The following is a 14,250-nucleotide window of genomic DNA, read 5'->3' as shown; positions in this document are numbered from 1 at the left end:
TACTGTACTTAATTAAGTACAGTACTTGTACCTGTATTCTGGCTACTCATCAAAGTTTCCCCTACCAGACAAAATTGTCCCAAAACTGGATGTTAACTTTTCTGGTTACTCTTCCAATGTTCCAGGATATTGAATATACTGCGCTTGAAGGTAAATATTGGTGAATACTATATGAAGAAATACAGATGAAATAAATACAAATTTTATCTCCCCTTTACAAATTATAAAGCCAGCCTCTACTGCCACTGAAACCACTACCTCACTGTACTGTACTGTAGTTCATACCCGTCATAGATTGTAACAAACTTGAAGGATAACCAGTTAAGTGCTACTGTAACTTTTATATCCTCTCCTGTCATGACTGACCCTATAACTTCTCTTCAGCATACAGTATTTTACATCATAAATGGTCATTCTAACCATTGAGAAAAATGTTCTCCAATATTTTTATTACTACAACTTTTCTGACGAAGTCAACCAGTGTACCTTTAGGACTCTGCCCCCTGAAGGCTGGCTGGTTTGGTTCTATAGTTACAATATTTCCTGCACACAATGTGCCAAAAATTAGGGTAAAATGTACCTGCATTACTTTAGTTAAAACACAGCTATAGTAAGAATAGGGGTGGGGAAGAGAGTACTGTATACAAGCAAGAATGAGAGAAGAGAAGGGGCCAGTTGATGACCACTGGAGAATAAAGTCACACTATAATTAGTGCCACCATCTGTGAGCCACCTGCCTGCCGTGTCATCAGCAGAACACAAGATGGCCCACATGTATCAGGACATTTACAGACATGTGTTCTTAGGTCACCTTGGCACACCAGATTTGTATTAAAATAACCATAAGAAAAGCAGACATCATCACAGACAATACCAGACAATTCTCCTTAATCCAGTTATTGGAAATTTCTGGTTACAAGTCCTGTTAATGGAGAACTTACTGTTCAATATTTGTCAAAGTAATTGCTTACCTTTATTTTTCCTTCATACTAAAATTAAGAGAAAGTTTGGAGTTTAGGAAACCCAGCTATAACTTGGCTGCTATAAAATACCTCACTATTTTGATACATTGAGCAGTAGGTGAGGTGAATCACTGTGGTCTGCAGCCTCACCTTCAAAACTTCTCAATAAACTAATAAAGTATTTGCTTCACATATTCACAGTGTTTATAGTTGTATTAAATCATAAGACATCTCGTTGTCTACAGCGTAAAAATAAAAACAGATCAGCACGTCGGTTTACAGTAAGACTTAAGTTATAACAGTATTGTATTAAACTAATTCTACGAGAGAAATTGATTGCTTGTTGCTGTGGTTTTGGTCGTCCTACATTCAACACTGTCACACATTGCTTACAACACTTTTACTTCCTGCTCACATACTCCAGATGGATGGTTATAACACATTACACATCACAAACTGCTTTGTATTACCCTGGCCAGCCAAGGCTCCATATAAAGGACACTACTTGATGGAGCCTTATGTGATATGTGTCATTCTCCTGCTTCACCTCCACACAAGCTGAAGAGACAAGGCAGAGCTGTGTAACATACATGATTAATGGTACGCTATATCTTCTTTCATTCCAGATCTTACTGTACTCTATTTGTATAATATTTAAATCACTGTCAATTAATGTTTAGATGTGCAACTTCTACTCTACCTTAGTTACTCTTAGTAGATTCTAGTTTTCATTATTTGATTTTTAGACATTTATTGCGTGACGATGATGATAGCATATGGAATATCTTCATTATACAGTAATGATGTTTGTAATAATATGACATTTTGTTTCAATATTTGTGATGGATGTAAAATTGGACAGAAGAACAAAGAAGACATAACAATACAGTATTATAGATGTTTATCTTGTATTTAAAGAAGACTATTGTGTATCTGTGTCAAGTGTACAATACTTCACACACAGGGACCATCTTTACCATGTTGTTACTACAACTTTGCTCTAATTATTACCCTTTATTGATTTTAACCCATCAACAGTGAGCAAAATGTTATATCAATTTCTTTTTTCAGTGATCATAATCTCAGTTAACTTTCCCACTATCTTAGCTGAGTTACAGGTACTCATTATATTGCAGCTCAGTTATGACATGTCTTTGACTTAAAAATTAAAAAAATAATAATAATCCTTCAGCATTTGTATTGTTACTTTATAGTGCATGTCACTGTGTTTGTACAGGAGCCACCATCACTGTGACATCCTCCAACAGTGCTGTACTCTCCTCAACTTATATATGACATTCATACACTTGTGTAACTCTTACTTCACTTGCTTCACTACAAAAGAAATTCTATATTTGATTTTAATAGTTTCCTAATATCATGTCACACACACACACACACACACACACACACACACACACACACACACACACACACACACACACACTCACACAGGGTTGGAAGATGATGTAAATGTATTGGCAGACATAACAGACTTACATAAAACAGTTTTTATCAGTGTTATTTGTTAACTCCTTCACTTCGGTGATGCCACTTTTAATATTTTATTTGACTAACTCCACGTGATTTTAATGAACTCAGAGGAGATTCCATACATAAGTGGTTAATGTGAAACAAATTAAAAAAATCAATAAATCTTTGGCTATACTGTACAGTAGTTTAAAAAATGTGTACTGTACATTACTCCATTTACTGTGACAATAGTTGCAGTAGAAAGTTGACTTCTCTTACTACAGTATTGTACCAAGGTGTCTCATGTGATTTCCATAATTTAATTCATTGTATAGATTTATTTTACTGATTTTTTCATTATATTTACTGTACAGTATAATTATATTGAGGTAGCAAAAAGTAGACACTCTCATAATGTGAATTTGCCTGTCCTGTACATGTGTGTGTGTGGTACGCTCTCTTGCTTCATTTAATATATATTTATGGATAGTTCAATTATTGTGTACTTATTTCTTATTATTAATTAAAACATGTTATTGGTACAGTACAGTTGTTTTAAGACTTAACAACATTATAATATTTCCTCAGTGCGGTCGGAGAGAATCTTAAAACAGTTTTAAAGGACCTGGATATAAAGTGTACTGGCTCCAGAAAAGTCAACTTTGCAAACTTCAACAACAACTTGCAGAGTTACATCCCAACAGAAGTTACATCAAGAAGGCACGACGACGAACGTGAGTTGGAAGAACTTAACAACGCCATCGACCAAGTCAGGTCAGCCATTATCATACTAAGGAGAGATAAAGTCTTTAATTTAGATGGAATTCTTGGGTCATACTTATTTTTGTGTACAGGTTGCCTTAGCAGTCTCTACCTGGGGGAAGATACTGCTCAGTAACACAGTGTACATACATAAAGTGCATGAACACACAAAATACTTACAGTACAGTACATGTGCACACACACACACAGCATGTGTATGCTCGCTCCTAAAAGTATCATTTCAAACGGGTCGGGTGAATTTCAAAATGAACACTACGACTCCTAATATCTCAGTTGGGTTGTCAAAATCCTTTGTTCGTTGTGGCATATTGTCTCCGACAAAATCATAAAGATACTTTTGGAGTGAGTGCACACACACACACACACACACACACACACACACACACACACACACACACACACACTTACTTTTGTGTTCTGTTTTACAACTGGAATAATAAACTACGTACAGTATGTGTACTACTGGGTAGAAACTTTTTGTTCAATTTATATTCAAAAAGTTGTAATATAATCTACCATTGGTTCAAGGACACTGAGTGTTGTATCCACTGAATGTATGGGTTCTGGCCCTCACCTGCTGGCAGTACTGTACTGTACCTGTACAGTATTACATCTCTGCTGTATTGTATCTAAAAGGAACATCAGAAGTGTGTGTGTGTGTGAGATTGTTTTTTGCTTCCATCTTGACATTAATTTTAATTGTAATTGCCAGCTAGGGTCTGGTGGACCTGTAGTTATATTTTTTATTTCATTACATTAGGAATATGATCCTTGTTCTGAGCATAGAAACATGGATCAGTATAAAACAGTGAGTGTATATACTTCTCTATGAGTTAGGTTTATTCTGGTAACATTGTAATACTGTACAGTACTAACTTTGTATACTGTACTGTACAGTCAAACAAAGCTTTAAATAGAGCAAACAAGAAACATACTGAGGAAGGTAATAAAAGAGTTATTGTAATGGTAAAGAAAATACAACACACAACTCACATCGTGAAGGTAACCCAAGAAAATAATAAATGCTGGAGTTAAATACATTGTATGTAAGAGACTGTATGATGTAGTGAAGGAGGTATACTGTCATGGTGTGGGAGGACACTACTACAGTGTGAGAGAAAATACAGTACTACTGTACTGTTTATATTATTTTGTTTGAAATAATATAGTAGTGATACAAACAACTCATTTTGAAAGTTGTATAGTACTGTATTACCAATTAACAATAGACTACTGTATATTGTATAGCGTATGGTTGACAGAATATAAAGTTTATTTTAAGTTCGATATAATTTATTTCTAAAATTTACATTCACGTGTTTTCCTCTTTCAGACTACAGGGAATTAAACTCGAGGATCGCAGAAACTCAATAAACGAAAAAGTTATCAGAAAAGAGAAGAAAAAGAAAGACAGGAAAGAAAAGAAAGAGAAAAAAGAGAAAAAGGAAAAAAAAAAGAAATCCAAATCTTCCAGCGGAGAAAATTTAGAAGATAGTAAAAGGAAAAGGCAGAGTATTGTGGAGACTATAGAACAGCAACAAAACTCTCCGTCTTGCTCAGGTCTCCAGTCTGCGACACACTCTCGGCACAACTCTGAGGGCGAGAGTCCACCCCAGATCTTATCAGACCCACTTCAGGAGGTAACACAGTCTCTCGCTGACTTCAACCCAAGTTTAGCATCTGTAGAGAACTCGAGTAGTGGAGAGATCGTATCGACAGAACCCGAGCCATTTGAGCGCCTGCCGTCCCCAACCAGCAGAGGAACAACACCCCCGCCACAGGACAGATTGTCGGTAACAGAAACAACAACAGAAGCAGCTGCAGAGATAGCAACAGAAACAGCAACAGAGACAGCAACAGAAACAGCAACAGAAACAGCAACAGAAACAGAAACAGAAACAGTAGCAACAACAGAATCTAACACGATGGCAGACTCTACACCTGAAGTGCTGCCCGAAGAAGTCACACCCGCACCTCCCGAGGGATCCGATGCCCCGGACAGAGACTCTCCTCCTGTACAGCCTGAGCCAGAGGTTGAACGTGAACCTCCCATTGTCTTCAAAGATGAACTGGATGTGAGTACTGGTGTTGGTAGTGATGACGGTGGTTCTGATTGTGACGTGTGGTCCCACCTGATTTCCACTTGTAGATCACGGAGCCCTTCCCCATGTTTGTCTTTGTCGGCTTCTTCCTCATCGTGTTCTGACTTATATTTAGGTTCTTCATCTTCCTCTAACTCCTCTCCATTATTTTTTTATTCTTCCTCATCCTCATCCTTATCCTCCTCTTCTTCCAGCCTATCTTCATCCTCTTCCTCTTATCAGACTTCAGAGAAAAGCTCCATCACATCATCACATTCTTCTAAATCTGAAGATTCTGATGTTAACAACAATTTGTCTGATACATCAACGCTGCCTTCCTTCCACACAGTGCCTACCATTCCTGTCAATACACCATTCTATCGAACTTCTTCCCCCCCACCATATTGTGCGAGTCCTTCATTCCACACAGTGCCTACCATTCCTGTCAATACACCATCCTATCCTACTTCTTCCCCCCCACCGTATTGTGCGAATCATAGGCCCCCATCACCTTCACTGTCACGGTCCTCCACAGCAGGTTCAGACTTATCCATGTGTTCCTCAACCTCAGCACTGTCTTTTGGGTCCTCATATTATCTCTTGTATGTGGTGGATCCAATTGGACGTGTACCCACTCCTGAGGAATTACTATCCTCCCCTGAACCCTCTTCCTCGCCCACAGAACTCAGTCGTTGTAACTCGACAGCTTCGGTGTCTTCAGTGGACACCATGCGTACAGTTACACCCGACCAACAGTACTTTGAGATAAACAATGCAGCATTTAGGCAGATGCATGGAATCTCTCGGTCTACTTCATATGAATCTTGCCTTACCTGGCAGTCCAGATCACAATCCCTTTCATATGGTTCATGTTCTACCCTTCAGCTTCAGTCACAGTCATCACAAAATTCATTACTTCCGCACCTCCACATTTCTCCCTTTCCTCCGTGTCCACAACCAACACCTTCCCCTGCCACCCGTTCTCAGCCCTCATCCCCGGTAGTTCCCCGCATCATCCCTCCTTCTCGTGCCTGTTCCTTAGAATCCATATCATCTTTTTTGCGGCGCGTTCCTCGTGCTCCTTCCTCCATTGAATCTATTTCTACCTTTGAACTGGCCCCATCTTCCTGTTCTACATCTCCGGTCCCTCGAGATGAAACACATCCTGACCGACCCCCCTCTACGGATTCGCCAATCCTGTTGGCGTCCCAAAACAGAAATCTGCATGGGTCACAGGAGTCGGTCGTGGTTTATCGGCCTGTGCCACGGTACAGTCACACTGACCCTGGCTCCCCAGAGCCTCAGTCTGCCCTGCTCTGCTACCTGGGCCCTGCACGCCCGTACGAGCCACCAGTGATCTACACCAACATCGTCAAGAAGGTGGGTATCACCAGGCCCCCCTGCCGCCTGCGTGCACCGACGGTGACCCCACCTACCCACCATCAGTCTCCGTCTACCACCACCACCGTAGCTCCTATGACCTGCATGACAATATTGGTGCAGTTGCTGTAAAGGGCGGGGCTGCCATAGTTGCCTGTTTTAATGTTATGTTTTATTTATACATATATTTGTATATTATCGAACACATATATTGACTACTTATGCTACAGTACAAACACTTCTTGTAATTTTGCCTCCATTAATTCATAAATTAAGATTTTGTATTTTGCCCAACATCGTGTACAAGTTGTACGTGCTATAATTTACAGGCTCACGTCGAGTTTGATGGACTGGTGGCTGCCTGTGCACACCTCCTGTCCCCAGAAGAACAGGGACATATGGAGGAATTGAGAGCATATGTTGTTGAAGATGAAGGTTCATGGGCGCTTGGTGAAAACTTCAGTATCCTGTTTGCCCGGGTGCTTCATGATCCCACCATCCCAGATGAGGCTCGTTTACACCTTGTTCGCATCATGGCTGCTGCTGCCCTCAAGGATGATGTCATCCTCCTTCTTCACCAGGATCGCCGTGACCACACCATCATGAATTATGCCAACAAGGTTGAAGGTCTTGCACCTGCACATCAGGAATCTCTTGCTTTGTTTGTAAGTATTGTACCTCCATTTTTTAATGTGAATTGCATTGTTAGTTTCCAGATGCAATACGGTACAAGCCTTTTTGTCTGATGTCCACTAGTATAGACTGTAAACAAAGATGTTCCCAAAACTGATCCCTGTGGGACTCTAAACTGCAAAGAGACCTGGCCTGAAATGGTTCCACCAACCATCATACATTGAGATCGCACTGACAAATAAGACCCGAGCAGTAAGAGTGCGTTCTCACGGACACTAAACGACCAAAGATCCTGAAGAAACAGATGATGATCCACCGTGTTAAAACATGCAGATATCCATTAAGACCAGAAGGGAGGACTTTCTTGTACAAGTATTTATTACTGAATTGTTTTATGAATTTTACATAAGGCAGTTTCAGTTGATAGATGCTTCCTATAGGCTGACTGGACCAGAGAGATCACTCTATTTCTCTCTTAAGAGGGGAAGAAACTGATCCAGCGCAGCACGCTCTATGATCTTTGATAAGAATGAGAGATTGGAGACCGTACAATAAATTTACATATGTTCAGCATCAAGACCAGGTTTCTTAAAAAGTGGATATAATATAGCCTGTTTCTCAGATCTCACATAATTGCCCTCTGCAAAGTATTTATGATTCTACAAACAAAGTCTGCAATATGTTCATAAGCAAGTGGTATCTTAAATACATTTACAAGATCACTACGACAAAAAGTCTTCTTCGAGTCCTTGACGTAGTGCAGAATGTTGTTCACCCCTACAAGACAAAACGATGAAATACTAGTGAGGTTTACGGTGTAACTCAGTTGAAATTCAACTGGAAATTCCTCATTTAAAGAAACACCATCAAGGTTACTTCTTATATGTGATATTTTTGTAATAAAAGACAAGGAAAAATCTGAGGCAAATTGAGCATCTGAAGTGGAAGACAGCATAGTAGTTCCAGACCTCCGGCCCAACAGCCCATTCGTAACTGCATACAGTACATGGTATGATTCGTCTACAAGTTTTCTTCGTATGATGTGCTGAACGAGAGTGACACAGGCGGCGAACAGACTGTACTAGATCATAGCATATGACTGTGCATAGGGCTATTGTTTGTTCAGTGAGGGCACACAAAGTTGAATACTACATAAGTCAAGTATTCAACTTTGTGTGCCCTCACTGAACAAACAATAGCCCTATGCACAGTCATATGCTATGATCTAGTACAGTCTGTTCGCTGCCTGTGCCACTCTCGTTCAGCACATCATACGAAGAAAACTTGTAGACGAATCATACCATGGAGAGTCATCTCGTACTGTAATTCTCTTCTTGATCTCTGGACAACAACTGTCTGAAATGGACTGGAAGACATCATTATGTAATTTAATCATCTCCTTGATCCAGTACAAAGAATGATCAATCATGGTCTGGTCAATGTTTACACAGTTACTGAAGGTACATAATTATTGTAGTAATGTAAGAAGGGGATCTCATTACATTAAAACCCAAAGTGACCAAAGCTCACTCAGAGACTGCTGAATTGATCATCTAATACATGATCACACTCAGCAGGAGACAAAAATAGGTCTAGAGTGTGTCCAGAAAGAAGCATTAGACACTACACATAATAAACAAAATTGTTTAGATCAAGAATTTCCAAGACCTCAGAAGAAAAAAGTTTTGGAGATGGTTTGTCAACACAGATTAACCATCACCCATTCTTCCTGAGAAAGTCTTAGCCTGTCTTGGTACCAGATAATCTCTGAAATCCATTTTGGTAAGCTTCCCCAAAGGCATCCACACCTGGCAAATACTGCAGCAGTTTCACTTCTAAACTCTATACGGAATTTTTTACTTTGGACTTTTATGTAAAATTATAAATATTTGTCCCATTGTCCATGTTCAAAATACAGTCAATCAAATTTCAAAATGCTGAAGGCCAAAATTGTGAAAGATTAATATACTTGATGAATGGAAGAGAGAACAACTACTTCATATGTGACAGTTGAATTATTGTGGACTTGAGCACCCTCAGTACAGTACAGTGTGTAGAATTAGCTGGTGTCTGTCAGGGTGATGCATGAAGTGATGGGTTAATCTGATGAAAATCTTTGGGTCTTGATGAGGAAGAGAAATACTACAGAGGAAAACATTGGTATGGTGTGTCTTATAGGGTGAATAAAGGACAGGGTATCAAGTTGAGTCTCACTTGTTCTTGAATCCAGCCAGCCTGTGCTGTACTGTGGAGAGCATATGGGTTTTACCTTAGTTCAGATTTCAAGTGTTCAGGAGGGCAATTGTGAATAGTTCAGCCAAACTAAAATTGAGGTAAGTTTGGGATGTCGATTAAAATGGTAAGTTTCAAATACCCACACCAGTTATATGAAATACAGCACAGGAGGACCCCAGGTTATGAATGGGTTCCATTCCTGAGGATGTTTTAAGTCGGATTTGTACATAAGTGAGAACATAAGCTATGTGCACACAGTACTCACAGAATAATGTTTAAAATCCCACTATATCATAGCCTAAGTCCTTATATACATCTAAAATCACTTAATTTAAGAGAAAAGAAGAAATAGAATGACAAAATACAGTAAATGAAAGAAAAAAAATTATCGGGTAAATAAAATATTGTCAATTTCAAGTTTAACCCCGTTCATATCAGCGGGCATTTGTAAGTGGGGGACCCCCTGTACTGAATCTGTACAGTATTTTGATAAATGTTACAAATAAAATATTCTTTCAGTTCTGTAATATGTTTGAGCACCCGAGTCCTTCAGAGTGGCTGCTGTACATCAGTGAGTGGCATGACGGAAATCAGCAAGCCAGCAACATCCGTGTTACTACAAAGGTGGCAGTCAATGCCCTCCTTCATTCCAATGCTAAGGTTAGCATTAGTGTCTGAAGTAATCTTGAAACTTAGGATATCTCAGTCAAGTCTTTGATCTAATAATATAGTTAACTGTTTTTTACTAGTACTGACACTTTGTATATATACAATGTTATATTTACTGTATTTTCATGTGAATAGATGAGTTACACTTTTATCGATATAGGTGCAAGAGTATGGATCAGCCATTATGTACAACCTGGGAACTAAAGAGGTGAAGACAGTTGTGTTTGATGATGTTGCCCCTGAGCTGGCCATGGCAATCCTTCAGTTCTTCAACAGTCACCCTCCAGAGGAGCTCTTGTGGCGTACAATGACTGCTCTCTGCAGGTGCGTGGTGCACAACCTGATATGCTGTACCTATGTCTCACTGTTTTATCCTATTTTTATTTGTACAGCTTCAGAGCTCTATGTGTGTGTGTGTGTGTGTGCGCGTGCGTGCGTGCGTACATGCGTTGTCTTGGTACAGTAGTTAACAGCCAGTATTATGCTTCATATTACAGCAGTGGTTATTAATCTTCTTGAGCTGTTCCCCCAATGATCAAACCAGGGTGCCCCCTGATCCACTAAGGGTCTAAGAACACACTTTTTCAAGTTCCAGTTTCTCTGCCTCTGTTGCCTTTCTAGATCCAAACAAACAATCTCATAACTAATGTAAAATTTTTAGAAGTTCAGTTGTATTTCACCCCCCCTCCCCCAGTGGGAGCCATCTTGCTGCGGTAAGGGTGCTTGCAAGTCTTGATGATCCGGTGAGCCATACCAGAGGGGAGCTTGGCCCACCTTCCTTCCCTCCTCAAAGGGAGGGGAAAGGTTTCCCAAACTGGGTGGTGGGTGTCCATGAAGGAGATGACCTGATGGATACAGGAAGAAACATTGATGCTGAACAGACATTATGACATACTTATGCTCCCTCAAGTAATGAAAAAACATCATTATATAAATATAATTTGTACTGGTACAATACTGTTCTTCTGCTCCATTCATATTATTGTATTCTTAATTCACAGATTCTGCTACTCCTCTACTGAGGTGCCAGCCCTTATCAAGATGATCGGCCCTGAGCCATCAACCTTCAAAGGTGTTAGTGAGCGCATTGACGGTGTTATTGAGGAAATTGACGCAAAACTAAGCCGAGTCCGAGTGTTCTAGATTCTTTCCTATTTGAAATAGACAAAATTACATTTGCATTGTAAATGAGATGTGTACAGTATATGATTACATAGATGACTTTGTCTTTTGTAATGATGATAATAATTTTGTTCTTTTATCCTTGCCTAATGAATAACAAAATTACTTTTATAAAGTATTTGGGAAAAATATAAAGCTTTATCCGAGACTTTTATTATCTACTTACGTGATGATCCCCCATCTTGGGGAAGAAGATAGTAATTGCTTAACTAATAATTTGTACTTTCTGCTGCAAAGGAACCGATCATTACTTGACATTGTTTATGGTTTACTGTATGTGTAGACAGGAAAAAGATTTCTATTGTTATTAAATATGATGTTTTTTATCTTTAATATAAGTTCCAATTTTTACATCTAATATATTCAATATTTTATGAACAGATTGTAACGCTTTATAACCACACTTCATGACAGTGCATTACTCTGATTTGTTTGTTATTTTAAGTACTTTTATACTTTCCTTTAACCAGCACTGAATTGATGCTTTAAAGAATGAAGTTTGTGTGACAGGAATAGCACTTTAAGTGACTTGTCAACTACTGTACTGTACGCTTTAATAATGTGATGTTTGGTAACTTATTGTATGAGGAAGATATATGGTTTGGATTAATATATTTCCAGCGAAAGGTTAATTTTGCCTTTGCTTTTGTTATGCAGAAAACTTTAAGGGAAAAATGGCTTTGTGAATAGAATTTTGGTATGAAGAATGAATGAATAATCTTGTTTATATATTTGCTTTTGTATTCTTGATAGAGGTAGATGATGACATTTTGTATACTTTCTGTATGGGTAGATTATACACTAAATTAAACTTTCATCTTTTATATAATTGTTTTATTTCCTCAAGTAAAGTCTAAAGACTTACTTAAGTGAATGAGAAAAAACAGGAGGATAATTGAGTGTTAGAACATCATATATGTACAGTATAGTGTTTTATATTACATCTGTTATATGACAGTCATCTGTGCTGCTCAAATGAGCTCATGATTATATAAACAAATTGCAGTCCTGGCTTCTCTACACATGAACCTGGGCAAGATGTACAGAGGATGTGAAGTCTGTTGTGATTGGCTGACGACAGATGCGCTACAATAAAGTGACCAATGAATGTCAGTCTTCTTCAATAAGTGACTAATGAACATTAATCTCTTTCCTCTGGTTAGCTCCCCTCATCTCCACAGTAATCACAAGTTCTAAGATTATCCTGAAATAAGTATTATGACTCCATCAACACTGTGTCAGCTATTAATGATTTCTTTTAGAGGAGACAGTGGAGGTGACTGGTGAATTTAGTTATTATTATGTACATGTTGGACGGCAGACTTCCCCAAACAATGACGGCTACATTTATTGCTCTCTTTTTGAGCCATTGTTAAAGCTTTATATATTAGGATGGAAAGTGATGTGATACATAAAGAAAAAATGAGGCATCGTAACAGGAGTAAACAAGACAGGTAGAGACGGGTGATAACAGACTGTGTTTGGAAGGTTTACAAGTGTACTGTACTATGCAAAGGTTTCTCTGTGCATTCATCTGGGGAATAATATAGTTGTTAACAATTCTCTTAAACAGTTTTCTCGTCTCAGTTCACAGCTGAACTTAATTGCACCTTATTAAATAACTCTAATGTTTTTTGTTTTTTAACTGATATAATGTTTCATGGGAGTTATTTGCTTACATGTATTTTATTTGTTTATTTTTATATCTATTCCTTTAGGACATCTTATGGTTGTTGTGGTTAATAATAAACATTCTTGTACTTACCGGTAGTATTTTTCATGTACTGTAGTTTATAATGTTGGCCAAAAGTTGTTTTCGTTTTGTCACAATGTTAAATTTACTGAACAATCTTGTCTCAATGTATACCTGTGTCAACTAATGATCACTTGACAGCAGGGAACCAAAGTAGCCTGTCTTGGTTACATACTGCTTTCATTATTGTGAATTTTGTATTGAATAAGTAATATTTTCATGTTTATTTAGAGTATATACTATAACTAATATAAAAATACTTAATTACTATATTAATTATTCTATTCATTTGTAATATTCTTTAAGATTAAACAACAATATACTGTAGTCGCTGTTACATGACACGGTATTGGTAACCAATAGCAACGCAAGATGTCAACCTAAAAGATCACCCAAGTTCCCAACACATGCTGTTGCTGTCAGTTAAAAAGGAGTCTTAAAAAAACTTCATTGATCCGGAAAATGAAGCAGTGTAGAAAAATACGAAGTTGTGTTTAAGTCAATGTGATGGACGATGGCATAGAGTTCACCTGAGAGACACTAACGAACAGGTGAGTGAAAGTTTACTTAATTTACAGTAAGGTGTGGCTGATGACGACCACATCTTGTGTACCGTACTTAATGACCACACACCACACCAACACTCTTGATGACCACACCTACACTCTGAGGACCATACTTGACCACACCTACACTCTGAGGACCACACAATACAGTGTTCATATGTACAACACTATACTGAACAGGTACTTCACTATTAGGTTGAGTCTTGCCAAAATCATTACAACAAGAATCTGGTTTGGTTCTTCAGGTTCCTTTATCTTTTCTTTTGTCCTCTTGGGTTAGGTTAGGTTTACACACAGGAGGCCCTGGATAGGAGGTTAGGTCAGGTCCTAATGGTTTCTCTAGTAGATAGGTATACTGTACTGTACTGATATTAAGTTTTTAAATTAGGTTCTTGATTTTTTTTTTTTTTTTTTTTTGCAAAAATTTATTCCCTCCACCATTTTTGGAGATGTTCTTTTACTGAAGAACTTTTGTTCTATTGAAAAGTATCCTGACCTAGGTCCTTAACCCAGACACCTGTCCTTAGACATTA

The 14,250-nt window shown here is 38.4% G+C and overlaps 1 protein-coding gene across 3 annotated transcripts in view; it reads left to right on the top strand.

Moving 5' to 3' along the window:
• LOC121864475 overlaps positions 1-12,222 on the top strand; it is a 68,543-nt gene extending 56,321 nt beyond the window's left edge. For all 3 annotated transcript variants that reach the window (XM_042363502.1, XM_042363504.1, XM_042363503.1), the window contains 6 exons: positions 3,024-3,209; positions 4,552-5,293; positions 7,009-7,344; positions 10,067-10,207; positions 10,377-10,540; positions 11,218-12,222. In XM_042363502.1, coding sequence (XP_042219436.1) covers positions 3,024-3,209; positions 4,552-5,293; positions 7,009-7,344; positions 10,067-10,207; positions 10,377-10,540; positions 11,218-11,359 — 1,711 coding nt within the window. In that variant the 3' untranslated portion in view covers positions 11,360-12,222. The remainder of the gene's footprint in view (positions 1-3,023; positions 3,210-4,551; positions 5,294-7,008; positions 7,345-10,066; positions 10,208-10,376; positions 10,541-11,217) is intronic.
• Positions 12,223-14,250: the final 2,028 nt, after the last annotated feature.

Source organism: Homarus americanus, unplaced genomic scaffold (assembly GCF_018991925.1).
Source record: "Homarus americanus isolate GMGI-L3 unplaced genomic scaffold, GMGI_Hamer_2.0 scaffold25860, whole genome shotgun sequence".
Lineage (NCBI taxonomy): Eukaryota > Metazoa > Arthropoda > Malacostraca > Decapoda > Nephropidae > Homarus > Homarus americanus.
The sequence above is the reverse complement of the archived record's forward strand: the minus strand, read 5'-3'. Positions and strand labels throughout refer to the sequence as shown.